The 24,552-nt window shown below is 35.1% G+C and overlaps 1 protein-coding gene across 1 annotated transcript in view; it reads right to left on the bottom strand.

The window, feature by feature from the left end:
* The window catches only part of VPS13C (vacuolar protein sorting 13 homolog C), a 176,419-nt gene that overhangs the window by 87,145 nt on the left and 64,722 nt on the right, over window positions 1-24,552 (bottom strand). Inside the window, exons 24-37 of the mRNA XM_023761255.1 lie at window positions 22,885-23,002; window positions 21,596-21,725; window positions 20,893-20,971; window positions 20,110-20,249; window positions 17,612-17,765; window positions 15,721-15,800; window positions 14,368-14,427; window positions 10,995-11,157; window positions 9,836-9,952; window positions 8,628-8,731; window positions 8,283-8,450; window positions 7,462-7,766; window positions 4,517-4,664; window positions 3,701-3,809 (exon numbers count right to left, since the gene is read on the bottom strand). Coding sequence (XP_023617023.1) covers window positions 3,701-3,809; window positions 4,517-4,664; window positions 7,462-7,766; window positions 8,283-8,450; window positions 8,628-8,731; window positions 9,836-9,952; window positions 10,995-11,157; window positions 14,368-14,427; window positions 15,721-15,800; window positions 17,612-17,765; window positions 20,110-20,249; window positions 20,893-20,971; window positions 21,596-21,725; window positions 22,885-23,002 — 1,875 coding nt within the window. The remainder of the gene's footprint in view (window positions 1-3,700; window positions 3,810-4,516; window positions 4,665-7,461; window positions 7,767-8,282; window positions 8,451-8,627; window positions 8,732-9,835; window positions 9,953-10,994; window positions 11,158-14,367; window positions 14,428-15,720; window positions 15,801-17,611; window positions 17,766-20,109; window positions 20,250-20,892; window positions 20,972-21,595; window positions 21,726-22,884; window positions 23,003-24,552) is intronic.

Below are 24,552 nucleotides of genomic sequence, written 5' to 3'. Positions count from 1 at the left end.
TCAAAGTTATGGAATTTGACCCCAAAGGCAAGGGAAGTAAAGGCAAAAATAAATGAATGGGACTATATCAAACTAAATAGCTTCTGCACAGCAAAAGAAACTGACAACAAAACAAAGCGTCAGCCAACCAAATGGGAGATGATACTTGCAAACAGTAGCTCTGACAAAGGTTTACTTTCCAAAATATATAAAGAACTCATAAAACTCAGCACCAAACAAACAAATAACCCCATCAAAAAATGGGCAGAGCACCTGAACAGACACCTCTCCCCAAGAAGACACACAAACAGCCAATAGATAGATGAAAAGATGTGCAACCTCACTAGCAATTAGGGAAATGCAAATCAAAACTACAATGAGATACTATCTCACACCTGTTAGAATAGCTATTATCAACAAGACAAATAATAACAAGTGTGGGAGAGGTTGTGGAGAAAAGGCAACCCTCATTCACTGCTGCTGGGAGTGTATACTGGTACAACCACTAAGGAAAATAGTCTGGCGATTCCTCAAAAAATTAAGACTCAGCAATCCCTCTCCTGGGTATACACCCAAAAAACTAGAAAACATGTATTTGCAAAGATATATGCACCCCAATGTTCAATGTAGCATTACTCAGAGTGGCCAAGACATGGAAACAACCAAAGTGTCCTGCAATAGAGGACTGGATAAAGAAGATGCGGTACATATATACAATGGAATACTACTCAGCCATAAGAAAGGATGAAATACTTCCATTTGCATCAACGTGGATGGACCTTGAGAATATTATGCTAAGTGAAATAAGTCAATCAAAAAGAGCTAAGAACAATCTTATTTTACTCATATGTGGAATATAAAACTGAAACTCGTGGACACAAACAGCAGTGTGGTGGTTGCCAGAGGGAAGGGGGTGGGAGGTAAAGGGTGACGGGAGAAGATCTGACTTTGGGTGGTGGGCACACAGTGCAATATCAGATCTTGTAACACAGAAACCCACACCTGAAACCTATATGATCATATTAACCAATGTCACCCCAATAAATTTAAATAATAAAATTCCAGAAACCCAGATAAAAAACCACTATTAATATTACCTTTGACACAGCAATTCATAGGGAAAGGTTTCTTAATTATAGCTTTATGTTTATGCCAAGCACTATTCTAAACATAATGTGATCCAGGGGAAATAATTGTAGCAATTCTTTTGCTTTTATAAAACAATTCCTGGAATAAGCAAAGATTTCTTAAATAGAAAATAAAAATCACTGATTTGTTTTAAAAGACCCATTTACAGAGTGAAAAGGTAAACCACAGAGAGGGAGAATATATTTCAGCACATATATCAACACAGATACATATAACACATATAACCAGTAAAGGGCATGTATCCAGAATGAATAAAATTTGTTTATATATCAATTAGAAAAAATACAAATATCTTAATAAAAATAATGGTCAACAGACTTCAATAAAAATGTCACAAAAGAGGGTATCCAAATGGCAAATAGTATATAAAAAGGTTTTCAATTTCATTAGTAATCAGCAAACAAAATCCATAGAGATATCAATGCATATCAGTCAGGATGGCTAAATTTTGGAAGACTGACAATATCAAATACTGGTGAGGATGTGAAACAACTGGAACTCTCATATTCTCACTGCTCGTAGGAAAGTAAACTAGTATGACCACTTGAAAATCTATTTGGTATAATTTGGCATAGATTATTGAAGCTAACATATGACCCAGTAATTCTAACTCCTAGCTATATATCCAAATAAAATACAGTATTTATCTATGACAAATGACATTTACAATAAAATTCATGGCAACTTTATAATTGATAGCCAAAAGCCAGAAACAACCCAAATGTTCATCTAATATACAATGGATAAATACAATGTTGATACATTCATATAATGACTATGGTACAGGAATAAAAAGAACAAACTACTGCTACATACAACATGGATGCCTTTCACAAACAAAATGCTGAGTAAAGGAAATAAAAAAAAAACAGTAAATCCAGTATGATTCCATATATATGAAATTCAAGAAGAGGCAAAACTAACCTATCCATAGCATTACAAATTAGAATGGTAGTTAATTCTGGGTGGATTTAGAGTCAGGGTGAGCACTGGGTATTGACTCAGAAGGGGCACAGGGAGGAGGCCTTCTGTGGTGCTACACTGTACATGTCCTACATCTTAATCACGGTGATTATACTGGTGTAAAAATTAACTGAATTGTACACTTGAAGATATGTGTACTTTACTATGTGTTTTAACATGCACGAAGTAAAAAAGAATTTTTTACCTAGTTCAGGTTTTTTTCTTTTAATTGATAGATAGTTTACATATAACAGTATTAGTTTCATATTTAAAAGGTTTTTAAAAATAAAATAAAAAAGTGTGATACCATTTTTCATTTAGCAAACTGGCAAAAACTTAAAAATCTAATAATGTGCTCTGTTAGAAAAGGTATATACAAAAAAACCCGGTGGGAATGCAAAATTAGTACAAGTTCTATGTGGGGAAACTGACAAGATCTGTCAAAATTTAAGTAATGTTATTAAATGTATTAATTAAATACCTTTAATCCAGCAGTCCTGGTATTTCTCCTACACATATACATGGACTTATACAAAGATATTCAATGCAATAAGTTAAGAGTGAAAGACTGAAAACAACCTTAAATGTCCATCAATAGGGACTTCCCAAATAAATTATAGTACTTCAACAGAATTCAGTACCAGGCAGCCTTTAAAAAGAAGGAGGCAGTTCTTCTATACATAGTATATATAGACAGATATAGATACAGAATGAACACTAAGATACACTGTTAGTTTTTTAGAAAGCAAAGTGCAGAAATACACAAACATGCATGCACACACATACATATAGAATGGTACCATTTGCTTGAAAAGTAAATATTATATATGTGTATGTATGTATATATATACATATATACATATATATGCATATATATAAAACAGCTTAAAAAATAAGTGTGGTAGTTAGTTTGCCTTTAAGTCAAAAGGGCCATTGTAACCATTTAAACACTCTGCATTTTTATTGAAGGACAATTTTTTCAGTATCTTTGTTGAAGAGAAATTTATCAACCATTTCAATTCTTATAGATATTTTACTACTAACCCTTATTTAAAAATCAGAACATCCCAAGCCCGTTTGGCTCAGTGGATTCTATTCCAGTCAAGGGCATGTACCTCAGTTGCAGGCTTTATCCAACCCTGGTCAGGGCACATGTGGATGGCAACCAATTGATGTGTCTCTCTCACATCAATGTTTCTCTGTCTCTCCCTCTCCCTTCCACTCTCTCTAAAATTCAATGGAAAAATGCCCTCAGGTGAGGATTCACAACAACAAAAAATCAGAACAAATATGCTACCATAGCCTAGTACCAACTCAAAATTTTTTCTATAAATGCAAATTTAATAATTATTCCAAGAATCAACTATCAATTGGAAACCCTTCTTTATGGCCTCCTCCTATCTTATGCAACTCCGAAGTCTGGAACTATAACTATTTGCTTAATTAAAAAGCAAACTATGGTTGTATCCAATACCGTATTATTTGTTTTCTTATTACTACAAATTGCAATATGTAAATATATATTTGTTTACTTCATTTTTATTGTCTCTCTCCCCTACTAAATTATAAAATTAGACACATGTTTATGCCACCTCTGTCAGCCTCTTACCTGTCTCTTGTGTTCTTGGTTTCACTTTATTCAAGTCTTCAGTAGCCTCACCAAGATTTTCCGCCAGTATTCTAAATAAAAGATTAAGGTCTTCTTGATTTAGATTAACCTGCAAAATATGAAGTTGAAAATAAAGATATTTCATTTTTAAATGCAACAATTTAAATACAGGACATAACAAAACTTTAAGTATAGATAAAATTATACCTTCATTACTCACTCAAGTATTTCACCATGTACTTCATGTTAAAGTTTTTATTTTGAAAGATAGGAAAGTATTTGGAGAAAAACGATGTGATTTATGAGTCAACATCAGTCCCATCTACTTAACTTATACGATCCTTAGTGAAAGTTAATAATAATTAAAGTAATCTTATCATTTTAAAAAAATGTGACAACTTAAGGAAACACACAAATTCCACTTTTAAACAATAACAATCTGAATGGAATAAAAGGCTACCTAAAATATGAAAAACAGGCATTTCCCTCAATGCTATAATTACTTTAGCGGTACTTAGATATCCCTAAAATAAAAGTGTGTATATATAATATATAGAATGACATGTAATGTAATATACTAATAAATAATTTACATACAGACCTCTGCTAATGTGTAATATCACAAATTTAAAATTTAATTATACTTAACTGAAGATTAAATCCTACTTAAAATAATCCAGATTTTGTTGGACATCACACTGAAATTTTTCTTATATCAATCAGTAAAAAATTCCATATTTCATTTGGATTTATACTGAGAAAGTCTTCAGAGTCTAAATTTTGGTAATAAAGATTTCTTTAAACCCTCATACGTACATTCATTGACTCAAGATGCCCTTTAATTTCCACAACAGGCACCTTGTGGTACCAAGATGCAGCCAGATTCCTATTTACAGAAAACTCCAAGTTAATTGGGTGCAGCAGCTGAATATCAGGATGGGAAATGCCAGGCTGGATCACGGTCCTAATGAAAAATATAATTGATATATATGCATAAAATAGGGAGGAAATGCAGCATATCATTAAAAAACACAAAGTCAAAAGTTGCTACTCTCAATGGACACAGACACCAGGGAGGTGAGGGCATGAGGGGGGGGCGGTGAGGATAGGGGGCGCAATGGGGGGATAAGGACACATATCTACTACCTTAATCAATAAAGGAAAAGAAAGTTGCTCTAACACTGATTTGAAATATACTGTTGGGGTGTTTTCTACACTCAGTCTATCATTAACTTAATCTAATATACACAAGCAAGGACAGATTAAAATCAGCCATTAAGAAAACTTTTTTCTTTAAACAGAGGACAGATGATGACAACTTTCTTTTTTAATCCTCACCCAAGGATGTTCTTACCACTGATTTTTAGAGAGTGAAAGGGCAGGAGAGAAACATCGACATAAGAGAAAGATACATCGATTGGTTGCCTCGGGCACCCGACCAGAGATTAAATCTGCAACCAAAGAGCGTGCCCTTGATCAGGAATGGAACCCTCCACCCTTTGATCCCTGGGCTGACACTCTAACCATTGAGCACAATCAGCCAGGGCAGGTGACAATAAATTTCAAAAAGAAATTCATATTGTTGAATATATGGGGGGGAAACCATCAAATACCATTGTTCAGAAAGTAATATGTGCATTGATACAGATTAAAGAAAAAATGTCAAGATGAATAGTATTTACTAAGGAGTTCTTTCCCAGGATTATTTTTTGGACTTGCCAGATATCATAACTTTTTTATTCAGGATAATTAAATCTCCTTGGATGGGGTAGAAAATGATTTTACAATGAATTATGTACAGACTTTCAAGTGTTCTCTAGTATAAGCCCTACCAATATATCATTACTTACACAGTATTCCTGCCAAAAATCTCTAAGTACAATTAAATCGTGAAAAATCACCAGACAAAATTAATAGTCGTTCCATGAAAAAACTAAACTGTATTCTTCAGATCTGTCATCATCATAAAAAAACAAAGGCTGCCGAAACCGGTTTGGCTCAGTGGATAGAGCGTCGGCCTGCGGACTGAAAGGTCCCAGGTTCGATTCCGGTCAAGGGCATGTACCTGGGTTGTGGGCACATCCCCAGTGGGAGATGTGCAGGAGGCAGCTGATCGATGTTTCTCTCTCATCGATGTTTCTAACTCTCTATCTCTCTCCCTTCCTCTCTGTAAAAAATCAATAAAATATATTTAAAAAAAAAAAACAAAAACAAAGGCTAAAAAGCTATTCCAGAATAAATGTCTATCAGTACACAATCTCCCCTGGTAGTATAGCATACAATTAAATGCCATATGTAATCCTGGGTTAAGGGAAAATCCTATATAATAAAAGCGTAGTATGCCCTCAGCCCAGCCTGCACCTTCTCGCAGTCCAGGAATCCACAGGAAGTGGGCCTAAGCCATCAGTCTGACAGCCTTAGCGCTGCCACAGAGGCAGGAGAGGCTCCTGCCACTGCCGCTGCACTCGCCAGCCATGAACCCGGCTCAGGGCTTCTGGCTGAGCGGCCCTCCCCCTGTGGGAGTGCACTGACCACCAGGGGGCAGCTCCTGCATTGAGCGTCTGCCCCCTAGTGGTCAGTGCACATCATAGCGACTGGTAGTTCCACCATTTGGTCGATTTGCATATTAGCCTTTTATTATATAGTATAGTATTATGTCAATGTTAAACTTCCAGAATTTATGTGGAATTTGCATTATGGTTATGTAAGAGGATAAATATCCTTTTCTTAGAAAACACATGCTAATGTGTTTAAGATGTTGATTCTCTTTTTTTTAATTGAATTTAATGGGGTGATATTGGTTAATAAAATTATATAGGTTTCAGGTATACAATTCTACTGTATCATCTGTATACAATATGCATCACCTATATAATTGTATCATGTGTTTACCACCCTAAGTCAAATCTCCTTCCATCACCATTTATAGCCCCCTTTTACCCTCTTCTACCTCCACCCACCCACCCCTTCTCTCTGGCAATCACCATACAAAATGTCTAAAGTCAAGTGATTTAGCAAAAAATGTTTCAACTTTCAGTTATAAGTCCTAGAGACATAATGTACAGCATGGTGACTATACTTAATAATACTGTACTGTATATTTTAAAGTTGCTAAGAGAGTAGATCCTTAAAGATATAATCACAAGAAAAATTTTTTGTAACTATGCATGATGATGGATGTTAACTAGAGTTACTGTGGTGATAACTTTGCTATATATGCAAGTATTGGATCATTATGTTCTACACCCAAAACTCATATACAGTAATATGTGTATTATACTCAATAAAAAAATAAAATATTTTAAATGTCATAAATGATTATATACATACAGTTAAAGCAAATGTAACCAATTGATGAATCTAGGTGAAGGATCCCGGGTACAATCATGATACTATTTTGCAATTTCCAAAGGTTTGAGATTTTTCATAATAAAAAGTTGATTTTTGAAAACTGTTCTGCCTGGCTAGTGTGGCTCAGTGGTTGAGCATCAACCTATGAACCAGGAGGTCATGGTTCGATTCCCAGTCAGGGCACATACTCAGGTTGCAGGCTCAATCCCCAGCTAGAGGCAGCCAATCAATGTTGATGTTTCTCTCTCATCGATGTGTCTCTCTCTCTTTCCCTATCCCTTCCTCTCTCTCTAAAATCAATAAAAACATTTTTTTTAAAAACTGTTCTGTGCCATAGGAATATGTTGGGTATGGATTTCAATGATCATAAAATTTCATAGAAAATATTAAATAATACTGAAAGAGTATACCTAGAAAGCTTAAGCTTTGTTAGCTGTACATCCATTCTATCAATTACTGGAGGGTTTAAGAAGTCTTCACCAGACACCAGACTGAACTGATTTTGAACTCTCATTAACCCAAGATCTACCACTACTGCATTGGTGGAAATGGAAGATTGTGGGATGACAATAACTGGTGCTTTCAAATCAATATTGATTGAAACACGAAAACTCCTCTGGGCAAGATCTTTCACACTTGTGGCAGCCTTTTCTGCAGCCTGGGCAGTGGCAGCACTCAGAGCCTCTTTGGCTGTCTGGAAATTGTTCAGGAAGTTCTGTGGACACAAAATATAAAAGGATAAATTCAAACAGAAGACATGCACATCATTAATAATACCACCTTCATTTTATTTATGAGCTAATATTTTTACAATAGATAACTTTTAGTTGAGGGCTATTTTTCAAGATTTAGAAAGGAATAACTGATTATCCACCCATATTTATTAGTTACCTGAGAAGGGCTAATTGTAACTATAATTATATGGCTGAGGAACAGAGAAAAAACTATTTTCTTTTTCCTTTTGACAAAAATATTTTCAATAGTCTTTATACTTAAGAATTTGGTTTCATTATGTTCTAGCCAAAATAATTGCACTTTTAGATGAAAATCATTAAATGATTCATATTTCAACTGTTAAAGAGAGAGTCTGACCTCAACATTAATACATAAAGAACATCTATAATCAAAACAATGCATTCCCTATAATCCGGAGTTTGAAATATTTGCAATAATTATTATCAGACTTAATTATTTCTAAGTTGAATAGTCAATCAATAAATAATGATTTTACCAGGAATGACATGAGGAATTTATGAAGATAGACAATCTGAATGCAGCCAACATTCAGTGATACCACACCATCCACTTTGGACATGTCAGTATAGAAATCTCCCTCAGTAGCATCTGGATACAAATCCAAATTAAAACGAAAAACTTCATTTCCCATTATTGACACCACCTGGAAAGCAGAGATTTGAATGTACTCATCCAAGAGGATAACAACAAAATAAAAGCCCATTATAGAAACAATTTTCTATTAAATTATATTTCATTAAAATTTTAAAAAATAAAATATACTTAAAAATAACATCTCATATTCAGTCATCAAAAAATATTGACTATTACTATCACCTACTTTTTTATGAACTGTCTTGGGTTCAACATCTGTGACAATAATATTTTCCAGTCTTGCAAATAGAGACTGTTTTCTTGACTGAAGAAGAAGAGAGGCATCGAGTCCTGAAAAAAAAATTTTATTATTATAATTTCTGTAGATCTAATAAAGTAAGATCTTAAGATGTTTCTTACCATTGCATAATTTTATTTTGGGTGTGATGTATTTATAAATTTAGCATGGTTTGCCCTAACCAGTTTGGCTCAGTGGATAGAGCGTCAGCCTGCGGACTGAAGGGTCCCAGGTTCGATTCCGGTCAAGGGTCAAGGGCATGTACCTTGGTTGTGGGCACATCCCCAATAGGGGGTGTGCAGGAGGCAGCTGATCGATGTTTCTAACTCTCTCTCTCCCTGACTCTCTGTAAAAAATCAATAAAATATATTTTAAAAAATTTAGCATGGTTTTGAACTCCCAATTGATAAACAAGTTGAGATATTAGATATTTTTAATTTTATAAACAATGGAACCTGTTAACTCATCATAAAATAATTACTGAATTTTCAACCTTCTAAAAAAAATCTAGTACAAATAGATTATCTTGGGATTTTAGTTAATCTTTACACCTTATATCCAGTCATTTACATGGACACTATAAAAGTTTCATGAATTAAATTCAGAGTAGATGCGCTTCCAGTTCAGAAAGAACAAAGACGACCACTCTATTTTTCGAGTTTTTAAATTCTTCAAGAATTTCATTAAACATATTCTTGACCGTTAGCAGACCACATTGAGCTAATAAAGATAGAATCATAGAAAGAAGCTAAATTACTCTTAGCAGCTTTTGCCTAAAAGAATAAAATATGCAGGTTTTATTCTTCATGATAAGGCTGCTCTGCATTTGTACCAAGATAAAGCATTTTCATAGACCTTTACCTGAATTCTGGATCGACACTTATCTCAGATCATTAGTAGCATCTCTACATTGACATTAGTAATCCTCACCTCCAAGACAACTCTCAGAGAGGTGCAAAATACCAAAAAGTGTGGTTCAATTTAATGGTCAGTGTCTGATCAACATCTATATCCTAAAGAGTAGGTAGCATGCTGTCCAATTATGTTCTTAATAAAAGTACCCAGTTTTCACAGCTCAGAGCCCTCCATTTGTATTTTAGCATTAAAAGAAAAACACCTTATCATTTGAACAAACTATAATACTATGAGAACTTTACCTTGAATCTTGATTTCAGCAATATTGTTCTTCTCTTCACAAACATTGATACAGAAAGCATTCAACTTGGCAAACAGCCTGAAGTCAATAATGTCACTATCCTTAGAGGATACAATCACTACAAATGAAACAAAGCATTCTATCACAGTGAAATCCTAGTAAACTAAACTCTATTAAGGTTTCTTCCCTATATTAAGTGAATCACAATTCTGTTTTTAAAAAGCGAAATAAGACAGAAAAAGTTAAGAACTATATGATTTCACTCATATGTGGTATATAAAACTGAAAGCAACAAATGAACAAACAAGAAAAACAAAAACTCATAGACACAGACAACAGTATTGTGGTTACCAGAGGGAAGGTGAGAAAGGATAAGAAAGGGTAAAGAAGGTCAAATATATAGTGACGGAAAAAGATCTGACTTTGGATGGTAGACAAAATGCAATATACAGATGAGGTAGCATAGAACTGTACACTTGAAACCTATATACTCTTATTAACCTATCACCCCAAAAAATTTAGCAAAAAAAAAAAAAATTATAAAATTATTAAAAATTTAAAATACTTCTTTTGCTTTATATATTCTGTAGAATTTTCATTTCTAATAATGCGATGTGCTACTTTTATCATTTAAAAGCAAGGAAAAAATGTAAATAAGATGAGGACATTGAAACTCAGAGAAGTTCAGAAATAGTTTAAGTAGCAGTCAGGATTTGAACTGAATTCTCTCTAATCCAAAATTTAGGCTCCTAACTAATTACCTGCTATCCCCATATCCCTGACCTCATGTCTCTGGATCTTAATTTCCTTATTTGTAAAATGGAAGGGAAAGCTAACCCTCTATAGAGCCCCTTCAGGAGCCACTAAGAAGGTATGAAAAGCTCAGTGTAAATATAAGTCATTTTCCTTTATAACCCACCAAAAATCATCCACCACCACCACCAAAATAAGAACAAAACCAGACATTTTTTAAAAACAAAAATATTAATTATATTTGGTTTACATATAAGGTACCCATAAAAGAGTTAGTTTGAAGAAAAGAACAAAAATGAAGAAAATGGCCTGTAAATGACTGCACTAGAAGGTCCCTTAAAATTCCCCATTTAGCTCTAGAATTCTAAAACCCTTACTGACAAAAAACAAACAAGCTGTTTTCATACCTTTCTGCAGAGCTGAATTTTTTTGTTGCTTTTCAGTTGAAATTTGTACTTCCTTGGCATCACCCATCTTTTGGCCATCTGATGGAATAATGGTTGTCAGGTAATTAATAGAAGAGAGAAGAGCTTGTGTTTGCAGCAACAGGTTTAAAGATGAAAAAGCCACCTAGAGATGTTTAAAAGAGGAAAATTAGTTTCCCAGGCCAATTATACCAGTGGTCTCCAAGATGAAACCAAAAGGCTCCTAGCTAGGCTTGCATTTTGCCTTCCACAACTCGGAAGGAAGAGATAGGAGAGGAAGATTCATAACACACTCCTGAAATAGGAATATAATGAGAGTAAATTACACTTAACTTACCTTGGTGGTTCATTTGAGTATCAAAGTAACCTAATTAATCTACTTTAGTAGCATAATTATCACAGAGTATATAATCTGCTTGTCATGGCCATCCCAATATTCAACATATATATGGGTTCTAGGATCTGCAATTGACTATCTATATATATAAAACCCTAATATGCAAATAGACCGAATGGTGGAACCAAACAACCGGTCGCTATGACACACGCTGACCACCAGGGGGCGTGTGTGGAACATGGTGGGCATGGGCCACAGTGGATGGTGGAGCAGGTGAGCGGGGGCGCCAGACCAAGGCAGGTTGCCGGTTGCTGTCATTGGGGCAAGCCTCTGGTGGTTACTGAAAATTCTTTGCTCCCACACACCACGGTCCTGCCCAGCGCTCACACCTGCTGTCGGCGCTGGAGCCACCACTTGCATCCACTGCCAGGGCCCGGTGCCAGCCCCAATCGCCCCTCAGGGCTTCTCCACTTCCCCCTGCTCTTGAGGGGCAATCAGGGCTGGCAGCCGCCACTCGCACCCACTGCTGGCGCTGACCCCGCTCACACCCGCTGCTAGTGCCTGGTGCCGGTCCCGATCACTCAGCGTCATCAGCAGGTGCGAGCAGCGGGTGTGAGCAGTGGCTGCTGGCCCTGATCTCCCCTGAGGGCTTCTCCACCTCCACCTGCTCCTGAGGGGCGATGGGGCAGCAGCCACAGCTCACACATACTGCTGGTGCAGGCCCCAATCGCTCCGCGCCATCAGTGGGTGCGAGTGGGGCCGGAGCCGTCAGGGTGTGGGAGCCGCAGTGGCAGGTGGGGCTGCTGGCAGACAGGGGACCAGGGGTGGCGGTGGTAGGGGCCAGGTGGGGGCACAGAGGATGTGCCAGAAGCCGGTCCATCCTTGCTGCTTGACACAGTCGCTGCAGGAAAAAAACATCTGCACAGCATAGGTTTCAAGGGACCTGGCGTATATGGCATACTGTTCTTAATATGTTTGCTCCCCTTAGCACTATGTGTTTTAACCAAGGTCACCTCTCCGAGAAAGGTTGTTTCCCCAGGTAGGGATTTTTCCCTGAAGTTAGGGAGGGAATAAAATCCCTTAACTAAGTGCCAGGCGGGTAGTTAATCACTTTAACTACAAACAATCACGCCTAAGCTACATAATCTTTACTCCCTGGAATGGAGATAAGAAACACCCTAACCTTTGGAATAGAAATTGACAGGATTAAAATCAACTGGTATAAATACAGATGTAACAAGACAACAGGAGACAGAACCTAGAGACAGAACCTAGGGACAGAACCTAGGGACAGAACCTAGAGACAGAACCTAGCGAGAGAACATGGCAAAAGATCCTGGACAGAACCTGGCTACAGAACTTGGCTGGAGAACCTAGACAGAACATGGCAGGAGAACCTGGATAGAACCTGGCAACCGAACCTGGCTGGAGAACCTAGACAGAACTTGGCTGGAGATCCTGGAGGGAGAACCCAACCATGCTGATCAACTGAATGCTGCCTTCTTCCTTCTTCGCCGACTCTGTCCACACCTTTGGGGATCCCTGGACCTATTGGGGTTGGACCCCAACAAGGATGGGCCGAGACCTCCCCCTGTGCCCACCGCAGCCTCATGGCCCACAGTTCCTTTCAAGGTGCACGAATTCGTGCACAGGGCCTCTAGTTTAGTATATAAACAGGTAAGTTAGAATATGAAACTCCAAAAGTCAAGAAATTACTTCAAATGTGACATTCATGAGATTTAAATGTAAAAAGTACAATTACAGCCTGGCCTACATGGCTCAGTGGTTGAGTGCCGACCTATAAAGCAGGAGGTCATGGTTAGATTCCTGGTCAGGGCACATGCCTGGTTGTGGGCTAGATCTCTAGCAGGGATGGCATGCAGGAGACAGCCAATCAATGATTCTCTCTCATCATTGATGTTTCAATCTCTCTCTCCCTTTCCCATCCTCTCTGAAATCAATTTTAAAAAAATGTTTTTAAAAGTACAATTATAACAGAGCTCTTGGTCACTAAATCATCTTCTGAAACCAAAATGATGGTCCTATCATTTAAAAAGAAACAAAGAATATATAACATAATGAAGAAAAATATTAGATTTTTTTGAAACAATGACCCCAGAAAGCTAAGAGGGCAATGCAAATTGCTTTCAAGAATATGTGGTTTTCTAATAGAAAATTTAAAAACTTTAAATTTTTGTTTATATAAAAGAATTTCTTTGCACTGCTTCAAAACAAGTGGGTATAAAAATTATAAAAATAAAGTTTAACAATAATCAACAGATATCATATCTCTCAAAAGTGTAATCTAAAACACATTTGTTTCATTTTCTTAATAATGTAACCCACAACTACATTTTGCCTGTTCTTCCTCTATACAACTATCTTAGTATGGCTCCAAGAAGTACTCAACATCTCTCCTTGTAATTCACATAACTTTCTCAGCCCTGCATTAAACAACAGTTATTTAATTTGATATATTTAAAACTGTTCTTTATAAATCAAAGTTTCCCATCTATAGCTCTCCCTTCTTTATAAATAACTAGAAGCCTGGTGCACAAAATTTGTGCACAGGTAGGGTCCCTAGGCCTGGCTGGTGATCAGGGCCAATCGGAGCCTTCCAGCTGGCTGGCTGGATCCTTCCTTCCCTGGCTACCAGCTGCTGGCCAGGACCTTCCTTCATTCTGTGCCCGCCCCCCCCCCCCCCCCCCCCGTGGTCAGCACACATCATAGCGAGCAATCAAGCTCCCAGTCTCCCAGTCGAACTCCCAAGGGAACAATTTGCATATTAGGCTCTTATATATATAGAAGAAGAAGATTAGGATGTGATATAATAAGTCCAAACAATAGCTTTATTGCTCATGAACACAGAGCATGGTATCTATAAGTTTGGTTTATAATTTTTATTGGTTATTGATTATTTCATCGAATTACCCAGTCAATATTCCTTCAAGGATACCAGGAGACTTCCAGAGTAGGTTATTTTCAAATAGGCTATATTCTTTTAATAGAATTTCTTACCTTAACTGTTTGTTCAGTTTTTTCAAAAGTAGTTTGAAAACTAGGTCCATTCTTATCAGCCTAAAAAAACAAACAAACAAACAAGAGTTCTAAAGAAATTAAGACCAAAGTAAATAAATCACTTATTTATGATCTCTAGTTTATTTATATTGTTACAATTGTATTTTATATACACTATATATTTAATATTCTTGTCATTTTGAAGTTACATCGAAGTAATTTATTATAATCATGCAAATTTGTCCTCTTCAAACATACAACATTCACTTGTGGAAAATGCAGCTAGGAATCAGAATTATAAACTCTGGAGGTTGGAAGGTTTAAAGGTCATCTAGCCCATCTATCACCTAATGCTTGAATTCCTATATAAAGTTTTTGCCAAGTCTATTTTATGATACCTCCAGTGAGAAAACCTCATTTTCTTACAAATTCAATCTTTACAAAACTTTGATTTCGTGAGGTCTTTACACTGAATAAAAATATATCTCATTGGTTCAAGTTCTACTCCTTGGAAATATACATAGTAAATTCAAAGTTTTACCTTATGTGAGGCAGTTTCCATGCCTGCCTGTTCCCATAATGCTTTGTGCTCTTCTTAATTAGAGAATCACCACATTATGTTTTCATTGTTTTTTATCTATCTCCCTAATAGTCTTCATCTCTATAACCCAAGTACCTAACAGAACCTAACACATAAAGACATTCAATAGTGTTGAATGATTAAACAAATCAACTATAAAATCATAATATGCTAATTAGACCAGATGTCCTTCTGGATGAATCCCCTTCAGACGAAGCTGGGGCTGGGAGGGAAGCCTGGGTCCCGGGTGCCAGAGGGAAGCTGGTGCCAGCAGCCAGGGGAAGGAAGGCCTATTCTTGCACGAATTTCGTGCATCGGGCCTCTAGTCTTAAGTAAAGCTAAATACCATTAGTTCCTTCAGCATTCCTCATATAGCAAATTTTTGAGTCCTTAATTCTGGCAGTTCTCTACTGAACCCAATTCAATTTGACTTTATACCTCTTGATGTAGAATATTCAGACAAATGTAACCTAAATATGCAGTGAATTATAGGTAGGTGAATATACCCTAGAAATTAGGAGTAGGACCTACTTCAACCCAGGTTTCCATCTTTGGGGACAAAATGTTTGATGGCTTTGTAAAAATCCTAGTCTAGTCCTGTACTTAAGTGAAAAAGAAAGAAGGTGTAGGAATGAAAAGAGAAACAGTAGATATCCCTATGATTCAAACCTATGATACACATGCAGAGCCTGTAGTAATCTATTGTCATATTTTTCCTTTCAGGGGATAGTTTGAAGTATACAATAAATATATAAACATGATATGGCCCGTACCTTAATATACTCCACTTTTAAAAGATCTAATCCAGGTTTGTCAGAAGAGCTAATCAAGTGAAGTGGCTTTTTTTTGGATCCTAGATTAAAGAAAAAGAAAAAGTGTTTCAAATAAATTGCTCTTTTAAGTTTAGAATTTTCTAGATGTCTTATTCTTTTTTTAAAAAAAATTAAGTTTTGCCCTAGCCGGCTTGGCTCAGTGGATAGAGCACCAGCCTGCGGACTGAAGGGTCCCAGGTTCGATTCCGGCCAAGGGCACATGCCTGGGTTGCGGCTCGATCCCCGGTGGGGGGTGTGCAGGAGGCAGCCGATCAATGATTCTCTCTCATCATTAATGTTTCTATCTCTCTCTCCTTCACTCTTCCTCTCTGAAATCAATAAAGAAATATATTTTAAAAAATTAAGTTTTAAAAGACTATCTGCCCATATTTACATGGTTATTAAATGCTAAAGTTATCACTGGTGAAGAAATAAATTAATCCAAATCCTTACCCTACCCTCTCATCCAACTAAGATGAAAACATGCATATTTATTTTCTTTGATTTTATACCTGTGTTAAAAAAAATTTCTCTAGATATTTTAAGGCCATATATGCATTTATAAGGCATAGAAAGACTATAGTTTTAAGAATCAGAAAATGTGAATTCTAGTTCATCTCCTTTATCAAAAGCTATTTAACTTCAGTTTTCTCAACTATATAACAAGGAGGTTGCACTAGAAATATATGTAATATGCTGTTAAACTCTAAAATTCTTTGAACAAATATTTCATTCTTATTAAATGATGTAAATAGTTTTTCTTTGTTTGACCAAGAGAAGGCTCACATAGAAAAATATTTCTTTTATTGGAATGGAAATGTTAAATTTCTTTGAATTTAAAAACTACAGGTACTACCAGATGTCTTCTATATCCTTAAGTAGATGTACCAAAGAACTGCCTCAAGAAGCTGTGGAGGGAGAAGTCATTTATCCATTACTGAATCCATCTTTTTTTATATATATATAGTTCTATAACTCCTGTTTCTGAGACATTTCAGAATTTTCCCTTGAAATAACGTTCCTTAAAGAAAAAAATAGCCTAGCAAATTTATTATTTGTATTTGTTTCCCTTAAAATAGTAATATAAATTCCATCTTAACAGTGCTTACAGAAACTTACTAATACATAACCCTTTCTCCCGTAAACTGAGATTTTAGTTTCAACCATTTTTGAAAAAAATAAAAAGTAGGTATTTTATTTGACTAAAATATTAGGTAGTTTTAATTAAAGTGGATTCACCCATTCTTTCATTCCTTATATATCTCATGAGCACACAAGATGTACACTTAAATAAACTATAAGCACTTCTGAAAGAATTTTACATTCCACCATTTTTATTTTTATAACATGGTGCTGCTTCCCTAATTCAATAGAAAGATCAAGGACTTCAATATTATAAACCCAGAAATAAAGTTTAGGTTTGGCCATTCAAAAGATGCATGAACTTGAGTAAGTAAACTATTTAACCTTTCTTTGTTTGTAAAATGGAAATAATACTCCCATATAAAGGAGATTTATATGAACTCTCCGAGGTAGTAGATCATAGTAGTTAAGAATCCAGACCCAATGGCCAGATTTCAAGGGTTCAAGCCATTAACTAGGATGAATGACCTTGGATGAATTACATAAACAACTTTTGCTTTAGTTTCCTCATATGCAACCTGGAGGCTGTAACATTGCCTTTCTCATAGCATTCTTATAAGAATTAAATGGGTTATTATTTGAAAAATGTTTAGAACAGTGCTAGCTATTTTTTATTATAAACATTGTTATATAAGTGAAAGTATTTCAGACACAGAAAAGTGGTTTTATATTTATTATTAGCTATTGTTTCCATTTTTATGTCTATTACCTTGAATTTCATGGTAATCCAAGCTGATTTTCTTTAGGTAAGATACTGCAGTTAAATCAAATGTTCTCACTGTAGCCTCTGTTCCTAACTGAGTAACATTAAATACTAGAATTGTATCTTCTTCTTTCTGTTGTTTGGTAAATTCCAAAATGACCTAAAAGAATCAATGAAAGGTTAAGTAGTCTAAATCATACTAAAAAAAATTAAAAAAACAAAAGCCTTCTTTGCACATATCATCATGAGAAGCGTAAAAATTTTGCTCACACTTGTCTACTACCATTACTTATTTACTGATTGGAAATTATCATCTAAATTCTATTATCGAGAATTATAACTATATCTATATGAAATTTTATATCCATTATTGATTTATATTTTTAAATTTAGTAAAAAATGGAATGTATGGATTCTTCCGTAATATGATTTTCTTAAACCTGTATCTCAAAAAAGAAATCATGTTTAGTGATATAAGAAACATTCTCACTAATATAAAAAGTAGCAGAAGGATGTTCACTATTATACTACTATTCAAATTTATTCTGGAAATTCACTATTATACTATTATTCAATTTATTTAGCAGATGAAAAATAAAATATATATGTGGCAGTTTTTAAAACATGCAAGTTCTTTGACACTCCACAAGAGATATCGAGTCTTTGTCCCTTTACATTTGGGCAGGCTTGTTATTTGCCTTCATCATAGAGTACAGAGGAAGTAATACTATAATGACTTCCAATGTCAAAAAACGGCTATAAAACTTCCACTGTGAATGCTCATCCTGAGGGAAGCTAGTTGCCATGCAAAAAGTTCAACTACTCTTGCCAGGTGCAGGAGTCAATGAGTGGGTAGGTATTTCAGTCAGCAGTCCTAGTGAGCTCCTAGCCAGCAGCCAGTATCAATGGCCAGCCAATCAGTGAGCCACCTCTGAGCCCCTCTGACACGTCAGGTCACTATAACATCAGTCAAATCTTACTATAAGCGTGTGAAAGACTATACACAAAAATTACTAAGCTGTACCCTTCCAGAATTCCTAAACCACAAAACTGTAAGCAAAATAAAATAGCTGTTTTGAGCTACTACATTTTGGGATAACCTATGAGGCAGCAATAATAACTGAAACACTATAAATGCTGAAAGAAAGCAAAAATCAATATTATTAGCAGTGTTAAAATTATATACTTAAGAAAAACCAGGAAGAATGTCACCTGGAAAACAGAATCTATAGTAAAAATATTCAATACAGAACTGACATACAAAAATAAATTTGAGATGTATCGATGATTTAAATGACAGCATTGATGTCATAAAATATAAAATCATGGGTATTTTTTGCAATGGAGAATAATTTTCTATACATACACTATAACTAGGATATAAACACAAAATTCAATAAATTGCACTACAGAAACATTTAAAACTTCAAAATGGCACACAAAAAAGTCAAATTGGGAAAAATATTTCAAACAGTACTACTATTTTTTCCTTAAAGGATTCTGATTATTTATCACTTTAGTTCATTCATTCAATAGTTAATAAAATATTTATTGGCCATCATCTACCATGTATGAAGTTGTGCCAGCCACTAAAGACATTGAAGTGACCTGGACAGACAAGGTTCTTGTCTTCATGAAGCTTACATTCTAGGGAGAGTGGAGGAAAACGAAGCTTGCTATCTTGTATTGGGGGAGTCAGACCTTTCCAATATGATGGCATTTGAGTAAATATGTTATGCAGGAAGAGTATTCCAGGCAAAGGAAACAGTAAGCACAAAGAATGTGTTTTGGTATAAGTAAGGGAGACTAAAAGACAAGTGTAAGCAATATGAGACAAGCACTTTGCTCACTACTTTAGCTCCAGTACCTAAAACAATGCCTGGTACATGATGGCACTTGATCAATACTTACTGCAGGAATGAATGAAATATAGCTGGAGTAGAGTGAAAAGAATTCCATGAAAGCCCTTGTAGGCTGTAGGAAGGACTAAGCCCTTTGCTCTGAGTGAGATGGGAAGCCAGTAGGTGAGCAGTGACAAAATCTGACTTCCAGTTTAAAAGGATTACTCTGGCCCTGGTTCAGCTGGGGCGAGTAGAGAAGGCAACCGATCCATGTTTCTCTCAGACATCAATGTTTCTCTCTCTCTCTCCTCCCCCAACCCTCGCTGCTTCCTCTCTCTCAAATCAATAAAAAACATATCCTCAGGTGAGAATTAAAGGGGGAAAAATTTAAATAAACATCACAGAAATTTTCTAAAGAAAAGAAAATCCTAATTAAGAGTATTGAGCTTTTTCAGAATACATCAGATATAGTATAGATCACTCTTATATCAGATTTTACAAAAAAAATTCATTTTTTTGGAACTGTATGTGTATGGGGGGGCACTGGGAAAAATAGAGTACCCCATTTTATATATACTTAATGTTGGGGTCTAGTATTGGACAGTTTACAAGGATAGTGATAATAAGAATGTATTTGTTTATAGACAAAATAAATATGCATACCTCTTTAATTTCAAACTTTAGTAGAAGATTAATGAGCTCCTCATTTGGAGCCTCTGCAACTTTTTTTCGTTCTGATCCTTTCATACTTTTACCAGTCTGTATGTCTCCATCTTCAGCATCAAAATACTCATCATCGGACTCTAAGGAAGAAGACATTCATTTGACTTGAAAGAATGTCCATTGAGGGCTGCATAAAACACTCAAATTTAAATCTCTCAAAAATTCATTTATTAGATATATTCTTCATATTCAGAGTAAGAATATAGTTTCAATGTTTTTCTAGATCTCACAAAGTGACTCAACCTGGCAAGTAATAAGTATAAACAAAATCAAACTGCCTATGTTTTTCACTTTGGTCTACTCATTCAACATTCAATAAAATATGTACTGGGTATCATCTATCATGCATCATCTGTCTGTACCAGTCACTAAGGACACCAGAGTGACAAGGACAGGCATGATCCTTGTCCTCTTGAAGCTTATATTTTAGTTCAAAATTAAAAGAGATAAATTAGGCTAGAGCTAAACAAAAGAATCGAGTAGTGATTGTGGGAAAAAAAAAATGAGCTTATTTAAAATCTTAAGCATTTTCATTCACAAAAATCCTTTCAATCAAATGAAGAAACTTGAGCTTTAAAAAAAAGGACTCAAAACACACTGCTGGTTACTAGCACAACTAGAACTAAAACCAGCAAATTACTATAATACTTTCAAAATTCTTTATTTTCTGAAAATGTTCTCTCTATATACTTGGTTTAATAAAGAACATATTACTTTCCTTACCTGATTCCACTCCATCTAGCAACAGTGATGTACCAAGTAGGTCTTTTGTCCTATCTGAAATAACAGGAATTGAGGATACCTAGCAAATAATATAAAAAGTTTTCTTAATATACTAATCTAGCAGGATTAAATATACAGAAATGAAACTAATACTGAAAAAGTAATAGTACTAATTATTAAGACTACTACCTGCAATTATAAGGGAAGAACAATGTACAACTCTAGTAGATGAGTCTATTTATCATTGTGTGTCATTAGTTACAATATTACAATATTAGAGGCCTGATGCACGAAATTTGTGCAAGGGGCTTGGCCCTCACAGCCCCAGTTTTGTCTGGAAGGTTGTCTGGAAGGTCATTCGGCTGTCCAGTCTAATTAGCATATTATGCTTTTACTATTATAGATATTTCATAAATTTGAAAGACGTTTTTTCTTCTACTTATTTATTTTTGCTCCCTTCGTTCCCTAAAACTGATTTTCTACCACCACTCTAAAACAATAGTGAAACTAGGCTACAATTGTTATTTATTCAATGTCATATGCAGTTCTGTATAGATTCAACAATATTAAACCTCAAGTGCACCAAATAAATGAAACTGACCCTAAAAAATATTTAAAAATAAAACTGCTTACAGAATGCTAAAAAAGAACTCATCATAAATACAAATGTAAAGAGATTTAGCATTTTATTATATCCATTTACCTGTCTCTCAGGAGATTGTACAGATGATTTCTGTGGCAAGGGTATACTGTTAATCAAACATAGCACATTTTTCATCTTCTGGTCAGAAATTCTCACATGCATCAAAGGAAGCCCTCCTGATACTTTAAATCTAAAAATGCAAGTCAACAATACGGTTTTAAAGTCCAGTTTCTCTATAATAGGGAGGGGGAAAGGATTGGAGAAGAAACTACACTGTAGGGTCAAAGTTACAAATAAGACGTAAAATGTCATAACAAAATTTTAGCAAACCAAATTTAACAATATTTTAAAGGAATAATCATAACCAAATGAGGTTTATCCAATAATGCAAGGCTGGTTTAACATCCATCTGATAATGAACTATTGATACACACAACATGAATGAATCTCTAATTAATTAAGCTAAATGAAAGAAGCCAAACAAAAAAGTTGAAACTGTATGGCCCTATCTATACAAAATTCCTAGACAATTTTGACAAATCTAGTGTCAGGAAACAGATCAATGTTGTCCAGGGAAGTTAGGAAAGGAGGAAGGAGGAAATACAAAGGGGCACAAGGACTCCGGGGGATGATGGATGTGCTCGTTATTTTGAATGTGGTGATGGTTTCATAGCTTTACATGTCAAAACCTACTGAACTGTACACTTTAAATAGATACAGTTTACTGAATGTCAATAATAATACTGTTTTTAAGAAGACAGCATATATATTTCATACTTATCTACTTAAATTCTAAATTTAGTTCTTATTTTTCACCTCCTTAGATTTTTCTCAAGATTTTTTATAATTTCATAATCAAAAGAACCTTTACTTTTTTAAGATTTTATTTCATCAATATTGGACCTTGGATTCGATCCATTCAAAAACAGGGATAACCAACTTATATAAAAAGTAAAGAGAGGTGACATATAAATCAAACAAATATTTTCTTAAAAATATATTTCTGCTATAAAATAATCATTTTTTCTCTTCTTCAGAAATCTAGCTTTTCTTAGTTAAAAATCCAGACACTGATACAGATACATTTCATCTTGTTGATTTTATAATCTATATAATAAAAGGGTAATATACTAATTAGACCAGATGTCATTCCGGATGTCCTTACTGACAAAGCCAGGGCTGGAGGGAAGCCAGCCTGGGTCCCAGGTGCCTGTGGGTGGCCAGAGGAGGGAAGCCCGGGTCCCAGGTGCCGGAGGGAAGTCGGTGCCGGCAGCCGGGGGAAGGAAGGCCTACTCTTGCACGAATTTTCGTGCATCAGGCCTCTAGTATAAAAGAAACTCGTACATTACCTGGCCATTCTAATGTCTTTTTCCACCATTGCCTTGGCCAACTCAACATGAATATCCATGGGTTGCAAAATATGCATAGTTGATGGATGCTGAAATCGACACTTTTTCCAGTTTTCCTCTTAAAAAAATTTTTTATTAATGACTTTTTAAATTCATTAAATATTTTTAAACTTATATATACATACATTTTTAATTGATTTCAGAAAGGAAGGGAGAGGGAGAGAGAGATAGAAACATTAATGATGAGAGAGAATCATTGATTGGCTGCCTGCTACACGCCTCCTACTGAGGATCAAGCCCACAACCCGGGCATGTGGCCTTGACCAGAATCAAACCTGGGACCCTTCAGTCCACAGGCCGACGCTCTATACACTGAGCCAAACCAGCCAGGGCTAAATATTTTAGAATACCAGATATTCTGTGGAAAATTATCTAACTTATTAAAAATAGTTAATAAACATATTCAATAGATGTCAACTTTTACTGCTTTTAGAATATAAGTTAAATAACCTATTTTTTTAAAATAGAGATTGATAAGACTGTGATATAAAAATAATTCAAAATATTTCTTTGGAGAATATTTATAAAACAGCTGTCATTTTAAAGCCAATAGGAAAATCTCAGAAATGTATTGCCTTGATTACAAAATTAGAGATCAGATGGGTTATTGCAGTTAAGGAAAAAAAATGGTAAAATAAAGGACAGAAAAAGAGGCTTCTGTGATTCCTAAGTACTATTACACTAGTTTAGCACACAATTCTAAAGCAAAAATGAGTTTTCATGACAAAAAAGTACAATAATTACTTTTCTTGAAATAGAAAGGTCCCAAAACAGACTTTCCAATGACTAACAAAATCCTACACATATCTTAACAGATGGCAATGACTAAACATCTTTTATTACTTATAATTCAAGCAATCATTATAAAGTACATACAACAGAAAAGGCAAATTAATGGTCTGTGTAGGTACTTCCCTTTAAGGGATTAATAGAATCCTAATATATAAAAACTAAGTAGAGCGTTATATATTTACATTTTAATAAATCTCATTACTCATGCTAGAAGTATACATTCTACACACAAAGACTATCTTTTCCTTCAATGACCTACTACAATGTGATATACTCTAGAATATTTGGCAAATACTTATTGCTTCTAGAAACTAAAGAAGTATAGAGAACCAGCAATCTTTACTTAAGCAGTAGAAAATACAAAAGCTTTTGGAAAATAAATTAATTACTTTTAGGTTTTAAGACTATATCCATACTTCTCAGATATCTACAAAAGTAAAAAATGTAATACTACTAAAATAAAAACTAATCTAATATAGTAAAATATTTAAAAATAAAGGCAGCAAGAAAAAATATCATTGAGACATCCCAAAAACACTGGGACAGAGGAATTGAGCCAATAGCAACTTCTATTTTGTGTGTTGAGCAGGTTCACAGTCATATTACAAAAAAAAATGGACAATAACTATACATAGATTAAAATGGTGCTGAGTACCATACCCTAAGATGAACAGCCAAATTTTTCATCTCTATTTGTAACTGTGAGATGGCTTTCTGTTTGGTTTGTTAAGAAACCAACAGGATATGTGTTCAAAATGTTACCAGAGTTGATTTACATGCACACATACACATATATTTACAAAAGCTACTCAACAT

Source organism: Myotis lucifugus, unplaced genomic scaffold, assembly GCF_000147115.1.
Source record: "Myotis lucifugus unplaced genomic scaffold, Myoluc2.0 scaffold_204, whole genome shotgun sequence".
Lineage (NCBI taxonomy): Eukaryota > Metazoa > Chordata > Mammalia > Chiroptera > Vespertilionidae > Myotis > Myotis lucifugus.
Note: the sequence above shows the minus strand (reverse complement) of the source record. Positions and strands in the feature narration are given on the sequence as shown.